The sequence below is a fragment of the Ixodes scapularis genome, unplaced genomic scaffold (genome assembly GCF_016920785.2).
Source record: "Ixodes scapularis isolate PalLabHiFi unplaced genomic scaffold, ASM1692078v2 PGA_scaffold3__209_contigs__length_174095766, whole genome shotgun sequence".
Taxonomy (NCBI): domain Eukaryota; kingdom Metazoa; phylum Arthropoda; class Arachnida; order Ixodida; family Ixodidae; genus Ixodes; species Ixodes scapularis.
Window position 1 is genome coordinate 80859760 of NW_024609868.1, and position 23977 is coordinate 80883736.

General features: G+C 45.0%; 1 protein-coding gene across 2 annotated transcripts in view; it reads right to left on the reverse strand.

Moving 5' to 3' along the window:
* LOC115325483 (golgin subfamily B member 1) overlaps nt 1-23977 on the reverse strand; it is a 65713-nt gene that overhangs the window by 38209 nt on the left and 3527 nt on the right. For both annotated transcript variants that reach the window (XM_029986218.4, XM_029986217.4), the window contains exons 8-13: nt 23547-23819; nt 21911-22036; nt 20899-21078; nt 20226-20318; nt 12723-13799; nt 11713-11790 (exon numbers count right to left, since the gene is read on the reverse strand). In XM_029986218.4, the coding sequence (XP_029842078.2) occupies nt 11713-11790; nt 12723-13799; nt 20226-20318; nt 20899-21078; nt 21911-22036; nt 23547-23819 (1827 nt within the window). The remainder of the gene's footprint in view (nt 1-11712; nt 11791-12722; nt 13800-20225; nt 20319-20898; nt 21079-21910; nt 22037-23546; nt 23820-23977) is intronic.

Consider the following 23977-nt stretch of genomic DNA (forward strand, 5'->3'; position numbering starts at 1 on the left):
CCGCCGTTCGCGCGGAGCCGTTCCCCGCTTCACGTAACCCGAGTGCCCCGTACACTAGGCGTCCTTTCTTTTATTTTTCTTTTTATCTTTAATAACCGCTCAGTCTTCAGCCTGACTCCGGCAGGAAAGGTTGTTTGTGTGTTCTGTTTGCCAAAATGACCTAAAACGTAACAGAGAAGAGAGGAGATACCTCCTCTTTACTCCAAGCTTGCGTTTGCTTTCTCCTTTCTCCCCCGTAAACTTTTCTTAGCCTGTACTGATCTTTTTTTAACTTTTTTATAGAAGATTTGCCATTTAGAAGATTTCTATACTCCGCTTCACCTAACGTTTGGACGCAGCGGGTGCTACCATACCTCGGCAAACCGCACTCATGAGGGCCCTCACTCACACTCACTCACCCTCATCTTCACAGGTGAGGTGAGGGTGAGTGAGTTTCTGAACCAGGAAAATTCATGAGTGTGAGGGTGAGTGAGGGTAAGTGAGGGCGGTGAGGGCTGTGAGGGCGGTGAGGGCTGTGAGGGCGGTGAGGGCGGTGAGGGACGTGAGGGCGGTGAGGGCTGTGAGGGCGGTGAGGGCGGTGAGGACCATGAGGGCGATGAGGGCGGTAAGGGATATGAGGGCCATGAGTGCGTGAGGGGCGTGAGGGCGGTGAGTGGCGTGAGGGGTGTGAGGGCCATGAGTGCGTGAGGGCAGTGACATGAGAGGCGTGAGGGCCGTGAGGGCGGTGAGTGAATGAGGTGTGTGAGGGCCATGAGTGCGTGAGGGCGGTGAGTGCGTGAGGGCGGTGAGTGCGTAAGGGCGGTGAGTGCGTGAGGCCCCCTTCAGATCGAGCTTCTTTCTCAGCAATTTTGGTGTTAATGGCGGGTTGTTCTCTAGCTTTCCCTAGATCGACACGAATTGCTGAGATCGGGTCCGGCTCGAAATAAGCAAGCAAATCGGAGCAAATCGATTACGTTTGAAGCGGCTGCATCCAATCAGGGACGCAAAATTTTCACGTGATACCTCGTGCCGGTGATGATGACACCCAAAGACTTGGTTCTGGTTTGAAATTGATCGTTTTTTTGGAAATAAACTGTTTCAGAAAGGTGCATTACTATTCTTAACGAGATTTAAATGCATAAAAACATGTTTATAACGCGTAATTGTGTCTAAATAGTGCAAGAAAAATTAATTTTTATGATGACGATGGCAAATTGCAGCAATTGGTTGCTGCGTGTGATCGCGGACGGCCCGTGTTGCTGGTGTTGCGACGTAAAGTTTCTGGGCGAAATTGCCCCATCTGAAGCTGGCCTGAGTGGCGTGAGGGCCATGAGTGCGTGAGGGGTGTGAGGGCCGCCAGGGCGGTGAGGGGCGTGAGGGCGGTGAGTGGCATGAGGGCAGTGAGTGGCGTGAGGGCGGTGAGGGCGGTGAGTGGCGTGAGGGCTATGAGTGCGTGAGGGCCGTGAGGGCGGTGAGGGCGGTGAGTGGCGTGAGGGCTATGAGTGCGTGAGGGCTATGAGTGCGTGAGGGCGGCGAGTGGCGTGAGGGCGGGGAGTGGCGTGAGGGCGGTGAGGGCGGTGAGTGCGTGAGGGCCGTGAGGTTCAGTGAGGGTGAGTGAAGGGCTGAAGGTGAGTGTGACTGTGAGGGTGAGGATGAGTGAGGGGCTGAGAGGTGAGTGTAGCTGTGAGGGTGAGTGAGGGGCTTAGGTGAGTGTGACTGTGAGGGTGAGGATGAGTGAGGGCGACCTAAAATGCTGACCTCTGGACGCTACCAGCTATCCTAGCCAATCCCACTCTGTGGAGGTAGTCCGTGATACGCTTTCCGCGCGTCGCAGTGCCCCCAATCAAATGTGACACCCACACGGCCTTGGATTGGCTCTGAGTGCTCATAGCAACCGCTGTTGGCCCGCAGTCTTTTTTTTTTCTCTCTCTCTCTTATATCTTGTTGGTTTCAACTTCTCTTCGGATGAAATTCATATATCCAATTAACAATACATTTTTTGCACATGGCAGAGGCGACGTGCTCTTCTCATTAAAAAAATGAAAGGTAAAATCAATGTAACGTTTGAGTGTTTGCTTTGTCGGCCATTACTCAAGATTCTTTCATGTTCAAGGGCGACCAACTCCAACTTGTATACACGCATAAAAATAACATGCTTTTTTGTTATGTTGATCATTTTATTGTGCAATTTTAAAATGTTTAATTATAACACCCTTAATTTCTGGGATGCTTAGCAAGTTTCGCTCGGCAGCTTTAGGTGACAAGCCCTAGTTTTCTACTGGTCACTCTATTTTCCAGGCATATTTTCCAGCAGCGCTGTTGTTCGTCTACCTTCGCGTTCTTGTCCGTGTCTTTGGACTGTTTTTGGCTTTCAACCAGGAAACAGCTTGTATTCAAATTCATGAGCATGCTCCTACGAGTTTTTGAGTGGTTTAAGGGGTATCACTTTTGAGCATTTATATTCTTAGTTTTTGTTTAGTACACTTCATTGGGTTTGTCAAATTATGCCTTTGTCCCTAATATTAGTTCCCAAATAATATCCCTCCATCAACTGTGCCAATTCGAGCTAGGAGCACTGTTCATGACACCATGATTCGTTGGGGGTGACAGAAGCAAACTTCGAGATACAACTGCGGCTGAAACTAAACAAGGTGTAGAGGACAAAGAAAAAAAGAAAAAAAAGAAGAAATGTAAAAATGCGGAACACCTATCTAAATGTGTATTCGCGACTCCAGCGACCTATAGGGGGCGCCACCACCAAACAAACATGGCGGCTGAGTCCAGGTCGCGTCGGCTCGGCCGGGCCACCTGAACAGGTGGCGCTTTCAATTTAACAGATTTTCTTTTGTTTAATGCCCAATTTTATAGGTATTTGAACTGAGACGGTTAAGTGTAGCCGGTGCACATAAACTTGCAAAGCATGATTTTGTTTTCCCGGTGTTTTTTTGTTATTTTCATGTCAAACTTTCGTTTCAGAGATTTCGTCCAAAACCGAAACTATGGGCTCCGGAGATACACTAATCAGTTTTGATCATCTAAGGAAAGCGGCAATGACTACAGAATTCTTCTACCGAGAGTAATATTCAGCTAACTCGCATGCCTCGACCGTGCGACTTCTCTGTCCGCGAAATCGAGCTTTTGTTCGTATCCGCGTTTAAGAAGCAACTCCAGTCGTCTGCTCGGTCAACAACACAGGCTGCAGGAAAATTACAAAAATTAAGCAATCGCTTCTTGAGCCAAGGAGCATGTTAACCCGCCGGCACCCCACTAAGCAGCTGATACTCGTATTTCAATTCAGGTTTTAGTAGCAATCGAGAAGTCATTTTGACGAGCGGGTTATGTATTATATTACGTATATCCCACTAAAGCGATATTAGTATATTCTTCGGGTTGAAATATGAGCTTAGTTGACTAGATATTAGGTGAACTGCTGAATAAAAGTCTATTTGACAGACAAAGAGATACTACTTAAACTTAGCCAAATGGTTCTAGCCGGCAGCACGGAGACAAACTGAAGAAAGTCTTCATTGGAGTTCACGCAGAACCTCTCTGCATTGAACTTTGCTTCGAATCCTGGACGGAGAAAATAAGTATTTTTTGTGGCCGGTCAACCTGAGCAATGTAGAAATATATTGCTGCTGGCTCCGACGGGGGTATAATATAAATATTGGAGGCGCGATAGATCAAAATGCCGTGACAGCTTCTAACGTTGCGAGACGCGTCCCCCACCTTTTGAAAACAGGTAATTTCCCTCATTAATCGTATGCAGCGAGCAGGTTTTCCTGAATCAAGTAATTGCGAAATCAGCCCAACTCCTTCAGAGTGGTCCAGAGGCTTTTTCGGCGAAAAGCAGCCAAGATGAATAGCCAACGCACCGACCGGCGTGGGTGGCTCAAACTTGAAGCTAATCGAACACAACCAAACTCAAGAAAAGCAGCTATCGAACCTTCCCATGCAATTGACTGCAACATTGGTGTTCCCTCCAGTGAAATGCCTCGTCGGTCGTCCTCAGGCCATTGTTCTACATCCTTATAAATAAACCCCTTATCAGTTACCAAGTAGTCGTCACTTTGAATGTGATTTGAGAAAGACAAGAAATCAAAACGTTTTACCGTAATTTCTCCCCCAAAAAAATCGAAAGCACGAGACCGTGTGTTGTGGAGTAAACGGGCTTTCAAACATGTGATGGAAGGATCTACTGAGGCTTCACCACACGAATGAACACTCAGGCGAACTTAAGAAATTTTCGGACCTTCGTGAAATTACACTGTTCGCCGTCGCGCCGACAACACGTGTCCGCGAAAGCCACCAGAGACGCGGAGGGGCGCGGAGCGACCTGGACCGGCTGGTTCGCGGTTTTCCCGCTTGGCGGCGTCCGTTTTGCTGGAGTCGCGAATATGTGCTACCGTAATAAAAAAACAAAAAAGTTGTATGAAAAGTAACGTGGGAAGTAATCGATTAGTTTAGAGTAATTTTTTATTACCTTTTTGAGGCTGTAAATGTAATTGTAATTGGTTACTTCTTAGAGTGAAGTAATTGTAACGGTAATCGGTTACCTTTTTTCAGTAGCATTTTTGACCAGAAAAAAAATTTGGGGACAGGAAACATTGCAAGGCATGAAGAGGTGGACAGTTGCATTAATGCGCACTGATGGAGGTGGCACGTTTGAAAGTGAATAACTAAAACGATAAAATTAGGACAATTCTAATACTTTTTAGAAACAAACTATGGGTACAGCTTGCTTCTAATATATAATAATAATATTTATTTACATTATATTTCTTTTTCTAAAAATTGCCAAACATGCCTGCTCGAATGACAAATGGCAAAATTTGGAGGCCTGTATCTCATGAAACTATTTAAACACCATCATATACTTTTCAGTCAGTATTCTACTTGTATATGGCAATTATTTAATATATATATATATATATATATATATATATATACATTAGATAGATAAGTGACACGGTAGTCATGATATATTTAGGAAAAAATGGGGAAAAATCAAACAACAAAAATTCTGATGCAAATAAAGAAAAAACATTAAAATTTTTTTTCTTTTAAATTTGGGTACCGTGTCATTTTTTTTTTTCGGCATTAATTTTTATTAAAAGCATGTTGCATTATTTGATTGAGAAAGAAGGCATAACTCCCCAAAGTGGGGCCCTTTTTCAAAGCCTACACTTAGCAGTACCCTATATGAGAACTGACTTTGAGTTCCAGTTTCGTTTCATATATTTATATTCAGATGAGGTCACTGACAACTAGAGCAATCGGTCACACAGCAAAAGTGAGGAGAAACTATATACAAAGAGGTATCATATCAGAGACTAGTGATTTCAGAAAAGATGATGCAGTGTAAAGTTTACTTTCCGGTATATCTTATATTTAGAATAAAAGAAATAACTTTACTGCTACACACAATAATAAAGACTGAATACTAAAATAGTTTAGTTTAGGTTGGCTATGCATTTCCAGGTAAATACAATTTCAGGTGAGGGGTGCCACCGTACCCTGACTGTAGCAGCTTCGATACTTTAGGTGTACGAATGGATTGTGGCAGGCCGAAAGATTTTATTCTGCGCGAGGATGTTTCGTGAATCTCGTATGGTGATCAGATAAAGATTATAAGCAATCACCAAGTAAAACAGTAGGTTAAATATCCCACGAAGAAAACTGTGAAAAATAAGATGTTCCTGCATTCAAAATGAGCAGTCCTTGAGGAATCAAATTTGGCACTTTACGCTAAGGCTTTCCTCGCTGTACCCATTTAATAAAGTTTCTTCTAACCAGATCCGACTGTATGTGCTACATATATGTCAAAGGTCCGTTCTGTTGATGACTTGCACAGCCGCCATGCGTGCCAAGACTGAATGCCAGGAAAAGCACACACCGTCCACCACTCTTTTTTTTTTTTTTTTTTGATGACAATACCAAACCTCATTTTCGCCCAGATATACAAGATGCACGCCTAGCAGTTTCTCGGATAGAACGCTCACCATTGTCTTGACCGTAGGAATTGCACTTATTGAACATTTTCTCAGGTTGTTCAGCATGGCCTGGCGCTTCATGTGTCCACCAACTCCGTCGCATGCATTTTCCCATGTCCAGATGCAAAAAATAACCACTGGGCTTGTGGGCAATCGTTCTGTGCGAACTAAAGCTGGTAGCAATTCTTGAAATGACTGGTGGCCCCATCACTTACCTACGTCACATGCAAGTATACCGCAACATTGTCTTCAACCCACTCTTTTACTTTTTCCAGAGCCAAGCATTTGTGAGCGGTGTCATCACACAGGTCTTCACTGATGATAGCAAAGATGTTTGTAGATTTCCTTGTCGTCACTACACATGTAAAATCATTTTTTTTTTCCAGTGGTATGCTTGAACTTTGCCAGGAAGCATGATGGTCCAGTTTTCAGTAAAGTCAAAATGAAAGACAATGCTTTCGCTTTGCACTTTGCTTTTCATCGTCGTTTGCTTTACCTTGCATTCGTCGGATATGGTTTTGAAATATCTAACTTTCAACCGTTACTTGATTGACTTTTAGGAAACTCTCAGGATTCAAATTTTTTTTGTTTCACAAGGTTGCCGGAATTTTGTGTTGTAAGCACAATCTCTTCATCCTCTGGGATATGAAGTTTCTCGAGTGTAAAAGACTGGCGTTTTGGGCAGTGATCACAGTCTCCTTAAAGGGGCCATGCAATCATATTTAAGCGTCTACCTTTTTTGCGGTTTCCACGTCTCTTGGGGTTCGGACAAGCCAGCGGGCACGGAGAGAGTAATTAAATATCAGTGCGTCATATTTTAACCGAACGACGCGGAAACCTCCTCCACCGACGGGGGCGACCCGCGGTACCGAAGGTGCGGTACCGAAAGTCCTGGGCTTACTACTGGTCAGAGCCGCTAAAAGCATCTGTTCAGTCGAAATCAGTGTTGCGGAGTTGCCACTCCGGAGTTGGAATGATTCCCGGAATCATTCCGCATTTTCGCGACCCCGGAATGGAATGAGAATGGAATGGCGGCGACGGTAAGGGGAATGGAATGGGAATGGAATTAGATGCCTTTTGCCTGGAATGGAATGGGAATGGAATGGGCCCAGTTCTTTATTTTATTTTATAATTTTTTAACTTTTTTTTTTTTGGGGGGGGGTTACATTCAGTTAAAGCTTATAAACCGAGCATGTCAGCCATTCAGTTGCTCAGAAATAAAATGAGCAGTGGGAAACTGCCAGCCCATGTGGAGCCCTAACAGACTGTACGCAAAAAATGCAATACCAATACTATAAACAAGCGTCAAAGCCAAGAGCAGAGGAGAGAGAGGGGGGGGGGGGGGGGGGAGTGGCTGTGGCGCCTTTTGCAGACGCACAGACGACAGGCTTTACTTGTATTATACGAGAGCGAAACAAGAAACCAAGCAAAAGAAGCGAAGGGAGCGGCAAAGGATGAAACCGCCATGCACGGCTCCTCACCGTCCTTCTTGTCTTGCACTTTTTTTTTTTTTTTTTTTTTGGCGACGGCATGGAGGGTGCATGCACGTGCACAAATTGAGATCTGGGAACGGGGGCGACTCATAACTCGCAGAGCTCTGATAACTCTTTTGGTTTCCGTATGTCGGTACATATTTCCAAAAGATAAAACTTTTGGAAATATGTACCGACAAAAAAGAAGCGGAATAGTAGCGTGGCACCGATGCGAAATAGTTCTGGCTATACGTGTGATTCAATTGAAATTGCCAACATGTTTGCTGAGCATTTTAAATCATGTTTTTCATCAGCATCTGTCCCTGACAATAACGCGACGTGCCATGGCACATCTGATTTTCTGTCTTTTATCCCAATTGACGAACCTGAAATCAGGGAAAGCATTCGTAATATGAAATCGAAGCTGTCTGCTGGTTCAGATGGAATTCCAAGTTTTATTGTGAAAGGGTGTGCCGAACTGCTAACTCCTGTCTTATTACACATATTTAATTTATCGATACATTCAGGAATATTTCCTTCTATCTGGAAACGCTCTGTTGTTGTTCCGATTCATAAAGCAGGGGACCCTAGTACTGTAAACAACTATCGTCCCGTTTCATTGTTGTGCAGTTTTTCCAAAGTTTTTGAAATGATAATGCATAAATGTCTGTACAGGCACTTTAAGACATAAAATGAACCCAGAACAACATGGATTTCTGAAGGGTAAGTCGGTTGAAACCAATCTATGCTCTTTTTTAGATTATGCCGTTCCATTGGTTTGCAACCGCGAGCAAGTCGACGTAATATACTTTGATATGACGAAGGCATTCGACAAGGTTAATCACAGCACACTTCTGACGAAACTAGATAGCTATGGTTTGTGCTTGACTTACTGCCAATGGTTCAAAAGTTATCTTACATGTCGTACAAATTATGTTCGTGTGTCAGGATCCATGTCCGATTATTTTTCATCGCCTTCTGGAGTACCCCAAGGAAGCAACCTGGGCCCACTATTATTTTTGATGTTTGTGAATGACATTTCGCTCTGTGCGAAAAATTCAAAAGTGCTCTTGTATGCGGATGACATCAAACTGTTTCGACGTGTACAATCTCACTCCGATTGCGTACTTCTTCAGGAGGACGCATTGCAAATTTCACAGTGGTGTGCAAAGAATTATCTTCCACTGAACGAACAAAAAACAAGAACAATGTCTCTCACTAGAAAGCGTGATTCGCTTGCATTTTCCTACACAATAGGTGGCAGCATCATCACCCGAGTCTCCGTCATTCGTGATCTTGGAATTTTTATTGATTCATCGTTAAATTTTAATCATCACGTTTTAACTATCTGCAACGCCTCTTTTAGAAACCTTGGGGCAATATCTCGTTTCACGAGAAAGTTTTCTTCGCCTGTTTGTCTTGTGCGTTTATTTTGTTGCCTAGTGCGTACGAAGCTGGAGTATGCTTCTTCTGTATGGAACTGCATTAACCTCACTGCATCATGCTGTATTGAGCGTGTTCAAAAACGCTTCATAGGCATAATTTACGACAGATATTTCGACCGTACTTGCTACTACAGCTACGAACAATTACTTAAAAAACTTGGGTTGTGTACGTTACTCGATAGAAGACGATTACGTGATCTAATGTTTTTACATAAGCGGTGTACCACTATTTAGGCCTTGTGCTGTTTTTGGACACCCAACAAAATAAAGATTATTATAACTCGTTGACTCGCGCGCCGCTGAAAGATGATCAGTTATTGTTTTCTTTCTCATAGTTCAAGGAGCGTTGTTTAGCAGCTGGTCAACCCTGCTGCCTTCCACGTTCGTTTGCGCGCACCCCTTTGAAGTGCGAAATGTGGGTTTGCTTCGGCATTAAAACAAAGCGAGATCCACTCCTCCCTTCTCCTCTGGCACTTTGCTCCGACGTTTTTTTTTTTCTATACTGCATTTTTGCATGTAAGTCCGCCTTTTATTTGGTTTTTGTTCCGCTTGTTTTTTGTGTTAAATGTTTTACATTCAAGTGGGTTAGGGTTCCAAACAAGCTAGATGATGCCCACTCATTTCCTTTGACTTGTCTCTGGATACCTTGTTTCACCTTGCGATGGACCGCTTCGGACGCTTTGAGTCACCCCAAGCAATCCAGCACTGAGAGCTCAGTAAAATAAATGTTTTTTTGAGCCATTTAACTTTTTTTTTTTTTAATTGAATCGCCTATGCGTTTGATAATGTCAGCTTTATGCTGCTTATGCCGAAAAATGCAATGTAGCTGTCAAGTGCCAATTTTTACGTTTAGGAATTAGAGGAATGGAATGGAACGATTCAGCCATTCCAGGAGTGGGAATGGGCCCAGTGTCCCCATTTCTAGGAGTTGAAAGGAATTGAATTATAGAAAACTCTAATTCCCGGAATGGAATTGGAATGGAATGAGGGTGCTCATTCCGCAACCACTGGTTGAAATACAAAATATGAGTGGCACGAACCGTTTCTATTATGTATAAAAGTAGTTTTTGTTCACTATTTTAGATCAGAAAAGAAACAAATGCAGTTTATATACCACAGAAACAAGAAATGACCCGTCGACATACCCGCCACCAAGCGGTGGAAAAGGTGGCGCATGCTAAAAAGGAGTAGTGGGATCAGGCGCCGACACGGAAAGGTACCGGATGTACGCGGCGGCGCTGCGGTCGTAGAAACTGGAGGATCCGACCGGCTCCGAGCGTTCCGAATGCCTTCGGCGAGCAGCTTTGTCTGGCGGTTTGGCCATTTCGTGGTATGGCAGCGCGAAGTGGCTCCCATTCTAAACTGATCTTTACCCCGTGTTTGCTGTCGTTTGTGGCCAATGAAGTGTCATGCCGAATTAGTGTTTAATCGCGCAGCAAATGCAATCTGACCCGCCCTAGCCGCCCGCTGTATACAGCCTATCCAGAACATGTTTAGTGGCGCCCCCTCGCGCCGTCGACACGGAGTGCGGCAGCCGTGAGCGCTCGCATAGCTCACTACCCCTCCTCTAGTTTACGGCCACTCAAGCAACCAAGGGCATCATGAAGGAGGTTATTTTTTGCTTGTTTTTGTAATTTTAATTTGCTTATAACTTTTAAAATAAAGCGAAATTCGAGAAAAGAAAGGTTTCATTAAGTTACTACGTTCAGTGCGCTCAGGTTCGGTGCATATTAAAAATTAGTAAAAAAGTCAATGCAGGGCCCCTTTAAAGACATGGACTTTGTTAGTGGGTCGCACAGAAATGCCGAGATCATTTTACCAGTGTTGAATGTTGAGTCTGTAACAATCTCTAGAGCGGCAATACAAAGGTAATAATTGGCGCAGCGCACACAAAATCACACTTCCTGGTGTGGACTACATTTGACCCATCTAGGGAATCAGGATCCTTGTCTTTGTAAACACGAAAGGCCTCTCGGATTGAGCGTACCAGAAAGTGCTTTGGCACGAACGTCTTCTCCCCGTCGAGCGAGACAGAGATCACATCCTTCTAGTTGGGACATTGGCGCGAACATCGTAGCTCGTCTTTCGTGAAGTACTCTAGGGCAACAGACACATTCTCAGGGCTCACCTTGCACCTCGTGTAAGGATCCGGCTCATACCATATGCCATGCTTTTCCTTACCTAGAGCATAAACACTGTCGCCATGTTAACGCTTCCTAGGTTAACATACCACGCTGGTAGTGATATGTTAACCTAGGAAGGGTTAACATGCAAATACCGCACGTGCAGCAGGAGCAAGGCTACACAGGTAGCCCCTTGCACCTGCTCCTGCGTCATTGACAACCACTAAATCAGTAATCTTTAGAAAGACTGAGCGTGTGAGAAGCACAGTAGTGTGCTAACGTTCACTCATGCAGCCGGTTAAGGCTACCTGTGTAGCCTTGCTCCGGCTGCATGAGTGATAACGTTAGCACACTACTGTGCTTCTCACACGCTCAGTCTTTCTAAAGATTACTGATTTAGTGGTTGTCAATGACGCTCGGCAAGTTTCCAATTGGAGCCATTGTCTGTTTTCACTAATTAAAAAGCTAATTAACAAATTTCACTTAATTAGTCGACTGATTGTTACAATTGGCCCCTATACTATGTCCCCCTGGTCGTATAACTCACCAGCACAAACCACATTACTGTAGCTTTCACGGCTTGTTTTAAGCAAATATGCTAAGCTTAAAAAAAGACGCCCTACGCACAGAGGGGTCCATATTAACGAGGCACAACTCTAGATATAATAGAGGTACAGAGAGGAGGGGGATGAATCCTAACCTGTGCCCTGGACTTGCTAAGGTCACTCTTGAGGGTTTCAATGTCCACATCAGCATCGCTGGTCTGCTGCGACACATCCTACAAGTGCAAGAAATCAATAATAGGGCTTCGTCAAGTGCTACCCTCGAGTTTGCAAAAAGTTTTATGAGTCAAAACTAAGAGCATCAGAGCTGGCTAGCTACATCGGTGTGCAGGTACACTTGAAAGCAGAACTGCAGTAAGGCTAGTACAGTCCTCCTCAAACTTGACGCCACCAAGAGATGGTCTGTTTTTGGAATTCTTTTGTGCTATTCCTGGATGTTCTGGCCGGACCAAGCGGTGAAGTTTTGAATCCCCGATCACAAGCCAGCCTGGGGAGGACATTTTATCTGTTGTGATTCGTTTAGCTGAAACAAACAAATATCTGGGCAATCGAGCGGTGGCGTTAAGTTTGAAGAGGAGTGTACATCCCTTGCAATACACCCTTCTCAAAATTCAACCTGGCAACTTTGATCACAACTATTATCTCAGTACACAGCATCTGTGCCAAATTAACGGCGGGTTTCTCGAGCTAGAGGAAAAAGTTTAAGATGATATCAAGTGGAGGATACATGAGGTCCGTACATTTGACACATCAATACAACATGACGCACAAATGAGATATGACGACTGCTTAAGCGTTCATTTTGGAGTGTGGTTCCATTACTCTCCTGGCACATGTTTGGCCCTTAATTGTTTTGATGGCAAAAATTTAATCAAGGGGCTCATAGGTCGCCACTTTGCAGTGGTCAGTTCTTATGTTCATACTGTCGAAACTGAAACAAAATCTAGAGAGAATTGTTGGTGAGCAAAGAACCAACTCTCATCTGCCATTGACGTGCAAAAGCGGGGGTGCCCAATAAAATACAGTTCCACGACTGTTATCAGTTTGTCGAAAGTGAAACTGCCTTTTGAGCCACCAGATGACGCATAATTTCAAGAAGAGTATGCTGAACCGTAAAGTCATCAGCGGAGCCGAGCCGCTCACATACCTTCGAGCTCTTCTCCCCGTGCCGCGTTGTCTCCAGGGATGACTCGACAGGCACCAGTCTCCCCGACAAGTTGACGGCATACACGAGTTCGTCGACGCTTGAGCAGCGCTTCCCGCTGCCGTCCTGAGCTCTCCATGAGGCGCACAGAGTGTCCACTTCGTCACGGAGCACCGCGATGCATTCCAGCGCCGGATTGAGGTCCGACAACACCGCCTCTTGGAAGCTCGCAATGTCGGAGTGATTGCGTGAGCTCTCGTCCTGGAGCCAGCGCACCACCCCCCGCAGCTTTTCCATGCTCTCCTGGAGCGAAACCTCGTGGCTCTTGCGGAGATCGAAAGATGCATTGCCAGAGTCCGCAGTCCATTGCTTCGCCTTCTCCAGAATAAGCTCGACATGGTCCATGACGTCCTTGGCACTCCAATCGCGACCAGACTCTGGAAGGGTTTTTTCTATGGCGAAGAGATTGCAAACTTGTTTCAGCTTTTCACCGAGGGTTGAGAGTACGAGCATGTCCCTCGGCTCCGATTGGGTCTTGGAAGACGGTTCACAATCAGCTGGGGTGCCGTTTTCTTTGTCGTTTACTTCGTGCCGTGTTGGCAGTAATGCAACACGAAGGCCCCTGTCACGGGCGTCTTTAAGGGCATCCTTTAGGGCCTTCGCAATGCCCGACTGCTCGCCGTTAACGGTGCTCAGCTCCAAAAATAAGCCCGCTTGTCGGCCCAGGTCACGGATAATAGAGCACAGCTCGTCGAGTTCAGTCGCCAGATTGTCAGAAAGCCCATCTTCAGCATTCGTCGGACTTTTGAGCGGGCTCAGAAATTTCTCCGCAGTCGTTTCCTGCGTGGCATTCTCTCCGGCACCTGCAGTTCCCTGTAGTGAAAGGTCTATCAAGTTGCTCCCAGATGCTTCGTGGGTGCCAATCCGTTCAGAAACCTGCACTGCTGCTTTCTCCGTGACACAGGTCAATTTCGTCTGCAGTTGGTCGACAAGGTCATCCTTCTGCTTCAGCGAGCGGAGAAGGTCCTGGAACGACCTTTCTGTCTCCAATGCGGCCGCGTTCCTCTCAGACAGCAGTTCCTGTCAATGCAAGAAACTTGGGCTGGGACACATCATTGCCAGAAAAGCCTTACAACATGATTTGTTAGCATCAATATTCTATACAAGCAATTAAGAACAACTACTATAAAAAAAAACAAAAAAACTAAGATGTTCCTCCTTCGTTTAACATACATCCTACGTCTTTGTGCTGGAAGGACCACTCAGAGTTGGTCATTCCTGAAGCTAAACCATTTCCCTGGGAAGATTTCTCAAAGCTGCTGCACACAATCACAACTCCTAACGTCTTGCATCACACTGCTTCCAGTGACGGGAAGTTTTAAGACTGATAGAAGACAGCTTTGATTAGTACTTAAATTAATACCTTGAAAAGTGGAAGACCACGAATCCAGAGGAATCTTTAAAATTGTTACAAACTGCTTTTGAAGATGCACCTTTGTACTAGATGAGCTATGAAAAGAGAGTTTACTGTTTTTTTTATACTATTAGTAACTTCAGAGAAATATGTATAGAATATTAAGTAACTACCATGAAGTTCAGAGACAACGCCCGCCTCCGAGAGACCGCCTATCCCAATTTTTGGGCTGCATATTCGTAACAAACAATCCGAAAAACATATACCCCGCAATTCCCGCTGAATATTGATCATGCGATGTCCGAAGAGAATCGCATGAACCGCACGATTTGCAGTATCAGTATGTGTGACATGCGTGTTGGTTGTAGGTTCTCTTATGTTTATCGCGCTGCGACACGTGAATCTGCAGTACCCGCAATCTGCAGTCCTCCTCAGTATCACGAAGGAAGACCACATGTCAAATATTACGACGTAGTTTCGTCTAAACGTTTCTTAAACAGTCTAACAAATTTTGTAACTCAGCAAGTTGCCGTAATCATCTGACTCGAGCGGGCAAATTGAGGCGCAACCAAGAGTGCAGTCAAAGCTACAGCGTGGGCGTAGCCAACATTGAGCTAAGCATCATCACCATTGCCCTCTTTTGCTTGTTTTTACTTTTTTTGGCAAGCATAACGGGTGACGTCAGCAATGCTTTCTCTCGGTGCTACGCGGTGTCCACGTGATCTGTATAACGCACGTGCACAGTGCGCTTTTTGGGAGCCGTCCGGCCGCTCCGCCGTCGTCCCGCCGTTACCGCCATCTCCCGCGTCACAACCACCGTCATTGTCTCACCGTTTGCAATTATCTTTTCTCGAAGTTTGTCAACACTACAGACACTATGTGGGCAGACTTATGCCACAGGTGTGCAGACATCATCGAACGTTGTAGACACTGGAACGTGGCGAAGAGCGTGGTGCAGACGACTCTTGCACCTGGTACATGACCGCCTTATTCCCACCTGTTGTCGCCTAGAGGACCCCATGACGTCTCGTACCACGTGATAGCCATGTTCTTGGCGGCCCAAGGTCAATGTTGTCGGACGGAACCGAAGTTTCGGTTTCGGTAGATTTAAAAATATATATCCCATTTTTTGCGATTTAAATGACATAGTGTCTTTTATTAGGGCTTTTTAATGTGAAATCACTCATTATACTGTAATCTTCGTAATTGAGCGGAGTTGCCCTTTAAGGACAGTATTTGTTTTGATATCTAATTTTAAATGCTTATAAACAAAAGGAAGTGCACCTAAGCAATTTAATTTTCCACTTAGAAAGATAATGTAAAACCAGATATGATTTACACTAGGGACCCAACGACAGTTTAAACAGCTTGTCTAACAAGGATATTGGTCTATTCTCCTGTGGCCTGCGCGTGCCCTAAGCTAAAACAAATTTGCCCCTTTCCCGCACTATTGTGGCAGAGGCAGTGGTAATAAAATATATTGTGCACTGCTTGACATTGATGTTGCACAAATTAATTTGGCACATATTTTGTTCCTTGATAGGACAAATATTTTCGTGCATAGAGTCTCCAAAAGAAAGTGCTGCCAAAGCTAGTGCTCTAGCAGGAGAGAAACAAAGTTTGCGCCTCTTGTGGTCACACACCCCAGCTCTGACCCTGCTGCTTTGCATCTCTCCGTTTCCTCCGAAGCATGTGTTTGTACTCTTCTACCTCCCCCACCATAGGTGCAATTGTGCTCACTCGAAATGCCATAGATACCATATTTGCTCGCATAATTAATGCACCCCTCCGAAATGGTCATCAATATTTGGATCTTTTCCCCCATGTGTAATGAACGCACCCCATTTTTTGCCTCTGCTAGTCTTGAACTGCGTTTGACGAACCGACCCAGCGAGCTACCAGGTCAAGTAAGCCACAAGGTGGCCAGGCCGGGTCAGGTCAAGTCAAATGAAGCCAAGTTAAGCATGGCAGCACCAGAGGTCGGCATTTTAGGTCGCCCTCACTCACCCTCACCCTCACAGCCACACTCATCTAAGCCCCTCACTCACCCTCACCCTCACAGCTACACTCACCTTCAGCCCCTCACTCACCCTCACCCTCACAGTCACACTCACCATCAGCCCTTCACTCACCCTCACTGAGCCTCACGGCCCTCAAGCCCCTCACGGCCCTCACCGCCCTCACGCCACTCACCGCCCTCACGCACTCATAGCCCTCACGCCACTCACGGCCCTCACCGCCCTCACGCCACTCACCACCCTCACGCCACTCACGCCGCTCACCGCCCTCACGCCACTCACCGCCCTTGCGGCCCTCACACCCCTCACGCACTGATGGCCCTCGCGCCACTCAGGCCAGCTTCAGATGGGGCAATATCGCCCAGAAACTTTACGTCGCAACACCAGCAACACGGGCCGCCCGCGATCACACGCAGCAACCAATTGCTGCAATTTGCCATTGTCATCATAAAATTTTATTTTTTCTGCACTATTTAGACACAATTACGTGTTATAAACGTGTTTTGATGCATTTAAATCTCGTTAAGAATACTAATGCACCTTTCTGAAACAGTTTATTTCCAAAAAAACGGTCGATTTCAAACCAGAACCAAGTCTTTCGGTGTCATCATCGCCGGCACGAGGTTTCATGTGAAAATTTTGCGTCCCCGATTGGATGCAGCCGCTTCAAACATATTCAAATTGCTCCGAGTTGCTTGCTTATTTCGAGCCGGACCCGATCTCTGCATTTCGTGTCGATCTAGGGAAAGCTAGAGAACAACCCGCTATTAACACCAAAATTGCTGAGAAAGATGCTCGATCTGAAGGGGGCCTCACGCACTCACCGCCCTCACGGCCCTCACACACCTCATGCACTCACCGCCCTCACGGCCCTCACGCCTCTCATGCCACTCACTGCCCTCACGCACTCACCGCCCTCACACCACTCACGCACTCATGACCCTCACGCCACTCACGGCCCTCACGGCCCTCACTCACCCTCACACTCATGAATTTTCCTGGTTCAGAAACTCACTCACCCTCACCTCACCTGTGAAGATGAGGGTGAGTGAGGGTGAGTGAGGGCCCTCATGAGTGAGGTTTGCCGAGGTATGGGCAGCACACGCACGCGTTATGGTAGCGATCGGAAAGTTGTGGAAGTGATCAACAACACAACCGAGCAGCACACACAGCCAACAAAGCTGGTTAAAGGACCTGTGCAACATTTTTAGTGCTTTACTTAAATAATCTGGAGTTGGTGTCTTGACCTTTCTGAAGTAAAGAACAAACAACCGCTCTTGTCTGCATGTCCTAGCTTTTATTTTAAAAATGGACAAAGATTGAGGTTTTCGGCACCTCTCAACTCCTTCACCATCTTCAGAGTCATGCGCGCTGTGACGTCAATGGGGGTCGCACGGGGTTCCGGTGAAGCTCTCACTCTAGAGCAATCAGAGAGCAGCGAGAACTCATCCGCTCGCGACCGCGTGACCACGTGCTGGCGGGCGCAGCGCGAACAATATGGTGAAAGAAGGAAAGCCTCATTCAAGTTCCACCATACCCGTCCGGCTAAGCCCCCCTCCCCCTCCGGCTTCTAGAGGCTGTTAGTGGTAGCAGAGAGAGCTGACACTTTTGTGGACCAAGGATAAATGGTGCAACTAAAACTGTGCATAATAAAAGTTTTGTTGATGATAGCAGGTTTTTGACGCATTTATATTTACGTTCGAACGACAAGATTTATAGAAATGCATGTGGCAATCAATTCCTTTTATACTTGCACCAATGGTCCGAGAAAAATCACTTGAAGGTTAATACTAACAAAACTAAAGCTATAAAATTTCGAACGAAGAATAAAGTAATATCTGAAGATATCCAACTTCTACTAGGACAAAGCAGGATCAATATCGTACCAACGATGAAATGCTTAGGCGTTGTGTTTTCCGAGACGCTTAACTGGGATGCACAGATTCAACATACACGCATGAAAATTAACAAAATAATTGGTGTACTGTGTCACCATAGATACTCGCTTCCGACAAGTGTTAAAATCGTCATTTATAATGCCTTTTTACTACCTATTATTACTGTCATATCACCTGGGGAACAACCACAAAACAAAACAAACTCAAATTGCTTCTTGCGCAAAAAAGGGCAGTAAGGCTGATTGCGAATGTCTCATGGTGCATGCATACCGAACAATATTTTTTCAAGTTCAGTATTATTAAGTCAACCTCTCTTTATGCTTTCAAATTGTTGTGTATGTATAAGAGTGGTGTCGCGAGTAACAATGATGTCCTGTTAAGTATGTTTAAACTCAATCGCCACGCACCCACATATAACATACGTCACAACATTGCTTGGTCATTGCCATTTTGCCACACATCTTATCGCGCCCAATCATTATGTTATAACTTACCGCTTTATCTCAACATTCTTTTGCATAATATTTCTATAGAAACAACCCCCAAGAAAAAATTAATTGATGTCCTTCATCTGTTAGATCTACGTTTTGTGTAAGAATTGTGTAACTGTTCCTTTCACTGAAATATGCATAGTGCCCCATTACGTTGAATGTGTCAGTGTACTTTTATTGGAAATGTTCTTCTGTTCCTGCCCACTGCTGTCGTGTGCAGAAGCACAGGGGGCCCTCAAGCTGCACCACGCAGCTTTTTCCCTTGCGTCCCACCTCACAATGTAATGTTGAGGGATAAATAAATTCAAATTCAAATTTAAATTCAAGTCACCTCTTATTACGCAGGTATTCGCACAACTTCCCGTCTTTCTACAAGACCCCCCTTGACGTCACGCCGCGTGGTTCTCATGGTCACCGCTTGCGGCTGCAGGTCGGGGAATGTTCCAATTTTCGCCTTGCGATTACGCAACGGAATCGCAACATTTGGAAGAAAGGAGGTATGTTTTCTGTCCTTTGTGACAAGATGAACAATGTCAAAAGTAGAAGATGCCAATTCTTTCAAGTTTATAAAATCGTTGCACAGCTCCTGTCAGGAATTACCCAGCCCCCGGAGAAGCTTCGTCCGCTGTATGCATTGACGTTCACAAGCACGTTGTCGTCTGCGGTCTACTTTTGGACAGTGAAATTGAGAAAGTGGTTAGGCCTAGGAACACTCGCGTAGCTCTCCATACCGAGCGAGCTTCGTAGGGAACTTTTTGTTTGGCAAAAAAAATCTGAATATGTTTTAAAAAGAAAGGCATGCAATTTATAGAGCATGGTTACTGTGGTGCACCCACGACCAGTCATGGGTGCACCTTTGTCAGTGGAGACGTGCCACAGTTAATGCCCCCATCAGATGGGTACCTAAAATAACATTTCATGCACAAAATTTTTACCCCGTGTAATTAAATGCACCCCCAAATATGCGTCACTTTTTCGGGGAAAAAAAACTGTGTTCAGTATGCAAGTGAGTACAGTAACAAGGCCACAGTAATGGGATTTTTAAAACGGAAACCAGCATGAGACGCAGATTGGACATGAGTTGCAACTGAACACTGACGCAGCACTAGCATCCATCAATGTTCGTGTGACATTCTTCCATTAGAGCACACGGTCTGCATTTAAACACTTTGAGGGTATTGAAATGAAAATTGAAATATATCTCTCACGCTTAAACATGTTCTCCAAAATCTGCTGATGACAATCAGATTTACGTATTTTGAACGAATGGTTATATTTTTCAATTCATAAGGCAGATTACAGTGAGTGCTCAAAAAGCAGCCTATGGAGAGTGTGACCCGTCTAGGAAGATCCGGCGCCTCCGGCGCGTTTGCGCATCACGTTTCCTTTCACAAGTAAGGCTACAAGAAGGCTGACGTGCCAGAAAGCCAGAAAAATGGGATAGACGATCTCTCGGGAGGGGGCGTCCTCACAGGATTTTATGGTAGTTGACATGTAGAGAATGAAATAGACAAAAGAATTTCGTTTCATCACCCCTTAAATGGGTAATTCTGTCAAGGGTCCCTTCTCTGTTGTTCCAACAGAGAACAACGAATCTCAGTTGAACCCAACTGGGTGCTTTGTCAATAGTGTACAAGCTCAATGCAAAGACCATCTACAAGGGCAATGTCATGTGATAGGAGTACCTGAATGAAGTTTGACTTAGCCTGGACAGCAGCTTGCAATGATGTGCATTCCCTCTCCAGAGCTGTCAGGTGGCTCTTCAGGGTTAGTGCTTCCTGCATGCAGAACACAGCAATTTCTAGGCTAACAATCTGTCTCTAAACACATTTTGGTAAGTTGATGCCAAAAAATATATTATAAAGTAAGACAATTAGGAAAGAAGGGCACTAACAAACCTTGCAGACACAATCAGTTGAATTAGCTCCTAAATAAATATGTAGAGTTCAGAATGCATGGAGTCCCTTTTCTACACGTGAAGGCAAGCAAAAGATCCAAGGAGTTAGTAGTACGGGCATACAACAGATTTTCCATTCTATAAAAAGCAAATTGAAAGTATTTCCGGAAATCGGTAATAAGGATTGCAAGCACTTAGGAATGGTCTAGTAGTTTGAATGGTGTTGTATTATTTAAACTCTGCTCCTCTCTCATACAGGTGTCTGCAGTCGTACATATAAATATGAATAATTATTGCTTCCGTTGTTAGTCCCTCTACATGAAGCTCTGCCCTACAACACACTTCTACCACCCTTGTGCAACAGTCAAGAACAAGTCTGCATTCATCAAGTCGACAAAAGCCTTAGGATTCATGCAACATATTAATCGGGAAGTTCTCATTTTCTCCCAAGATTTTCGCACCTGAGCACTATTCTCGAGTTCTTGCACTCTAAACTGCACAGACTCTAAGAGCTTGTCCTTCTCGGTGCAGATCCTCATGTGCATCTGCGACGACCTCTCAATTTCGCTTTCAAGGTCACGACACCTCTCTTGGCAGGATTCGAGGTTCGAGCTAAGCAGCAGCATTTCACCTCTGAGACCCTGAAAAAAAAAAAAAAAAGAGAGAAGAATTATGAGCAGAATGTTTCTACAATTTCTTTAAGAATGAGAGAAGAAAAACCCCAAAGAGTAGTATATTAAATGTACCTTGAAGCATAATAGTAATATTAATAATAATAATAATAATAATAACAATAATAAATATGTTGTTTGAAAAACCAAAGGTCATAAAAAAAATGAGATTGAGATTCTAGTAGGACATGCTGCTGTCTCCCCCCCCTAACAATCTAAGATGTGTTGCTGTCATCATCCCTAACAATAATATTCCAGATTTTAATTGTCATTGTTAGTTGCACATCTGAAATTATGAAATAAATCATGCAGTAACTGCATGCTTAAAAAAAAAAAAAGGCCTACTGAACAATTTTTTTTGTATGATTGTTCATAAAAATGATGCTTATGAGATAAAGACCCCATATTAAACAAAAATATAAAAATACTGTAGCAACATTTATCTGCAACTGTCAAAACAGATGATATATATTTTATTCTCTCTGAGTGCACCTAACATTTTAGGCGTGAGACAGTCATAAAATGAGGTACATTGTTCTATATACAGTAATTTTGTCGATAAAAAAGGAAATTCTTGCTGCCTTTGGTTGTGTTTATGTTATTGTATAAACCTGGATTATACACTGAGCTCTCATTGTCACCATTACCAACGAGGCACTTTAATCTGGAAGTGCAAACAATCTGCAGGCCCAAACTGGGGCTCAGTTATAATTTTACAAACTACAACTCAATTGTCAAAGTAGCTTTCTACCATGGACATGTATGCACATGCTGAAAATTTTAAAAACAAGGTCAGTACTACCTCAATTGTGGTTTCCTTTGCCTCAAGCTCTGCTTCAAGGTGCCAAACCTGCTTCTTTAGCGAGCTCTCGGAATGAGAAAATTCAGCCGATATGTCCTGCTGGGAAGTGTGATGCTTGCTGACAACCTGTTTGAATGAAATACTGCCCTTCAAAAATGCACAGAGATAATTAGGAAGGAAAAAAACAACACGCTAAGATGTATTCAAGGCTTCATATCACAATGCCGTTAAGTCATCCTACTGGCATTCAGTTGTTAGCACAAACCAAGCAGAAAATGTAGTCTCTTTTCTCATAAATGCATGATTACTATGCTTTCATGTTTTTACACATTTTCTGCTTTTGTTGGTCATAAGAAGATCATGTTTTACAGGTTGTTGTTTTTATTAATGAGGATAGGCCTCAGACGGTTTAGAACTTGTCAAATATTCAGTTCCAGGTCAGCATTGCAAGTTACTGAATAACAGATGACACCCTGAGAAGTTAATTCTCAATTGAAAGTTTCGTGGTCTTGTTTGCGGCTCTCAGGCCGGGTCAGCCTGGCCACCGCTGCTCTATATTGTTCATTATGTTTATATATTTCTAAATGTAATCTAAAGAACCCAAATTCAAGAATATTTTTAATGAGTTTTTTTATGATTAGTTTGGAACAAGGCACCCTATTTTTAACCCCCACCCCTTTCCCCAATTTTTGAAAAATATAAGAACCAAAAAATGAAAGCCGTTTACAATTCCCTGTAACGCCGGTTGGAGCGCAGCTTTTGAGGAGAAGGATGGAAGCGTACTGAGGAACAGGTGACTCCTGAAGGTCACGTGACCTCATGGGAGGTCGGGTGACGTCAAGGGGGTCACGTGACCTCGGGGGAGGGAGGTCACGTGACATCAGAGGGTCACGTGACCTCAGGAGAATCACGTGACTTCTTTGGTCACGTGACTCCAGGGAGGTCACGTGACCTTAGGGGGTCACGTGACCTTGGGTGGGGGGGGGTCACGTGATTTCGGGGGAGGGGCTTGCGCGGTGCATGATGGAACATTTCCCATAACGCACCGCGCAGTTACGTTGACGGCGACGCCGACGCCGCTCAAACCGGAAACGGGCGCCTAAGAGCTGCGCTCTAAAACCAAGGACTCTTCCCATCAAGATTAATTGGGGGGCTAGTTGGTTGAACATCTAGACTGTGGTTTAAAAAGCGCAAAGGACTAAGAAGAGAAGGAGGCGCTCTGTCTTGTCCCCTCCTTCTCTTCTTAGTCCCTTGCGCTTTTTAAGCCACTGCGTAGACTCCTCCCATGAGGGGGAGGGCACTGTAGGAGAAAGGGGGAGATATTGGGAGAGGGAGGAAGGGGAAAATGTAGGGAATTGAATGTAAGTGGATGGGAAGCAAGGGGAAGGGAGAGATTGGGAAGAAACCCAAGGAGGGTGAATGGATGGGGAGTGGTATTGATAAGTCACGTGACAAATATTTCCCAACTAAATTTAGAGGAAGATGCACAAATAGATAAACGGATGAGGGACAAAATTTTGGGGTTGTGGGAGGAAGGGGGGGGAGGATTTCGTTAAAAAGAATTTTAGGCTTTAAAAATGGAGAAGAATGGCAACGAGGGTGGAGGGGGAAAGCATAGGACTCGAAAATTGCTCACGTTGCCGAGGTCTCGCCTGAACTTGTCCTTGGCAAGGAGTGCGCCCTGGATGTCCTTGGAGGCCAGCGCATCCTCAATGCGCTGCAGGAAGGCCTCGGTCATGGGTTCGACGGACGACAGGAGCGCCTGCTGCGAGCGCAGGGCCTCAATGACGTCTTCCTGCCTGGTGACAACCGTTGAGAGGTTCTTCAGCGCCAGGATCTTCTTGTCCAGCTGGTGTCTCATGGACGGCGCCTCCACATTCTCCAGCTCCTGCAGGCGTATCTTCAAAGCCTGCGGCAGGTGTCACAACAGGAGCAGTTTGATACGGGGTGCTGCAGTCACTGACGAGGTGAGAACGGTGGGGCATCTCTTTCCAACGCCCGGCCTCCAGCATGTACAAGTGCGAGGCTCAAGGGACGCAGAAGCATTATTGAAGGTAGAAAGCTCAC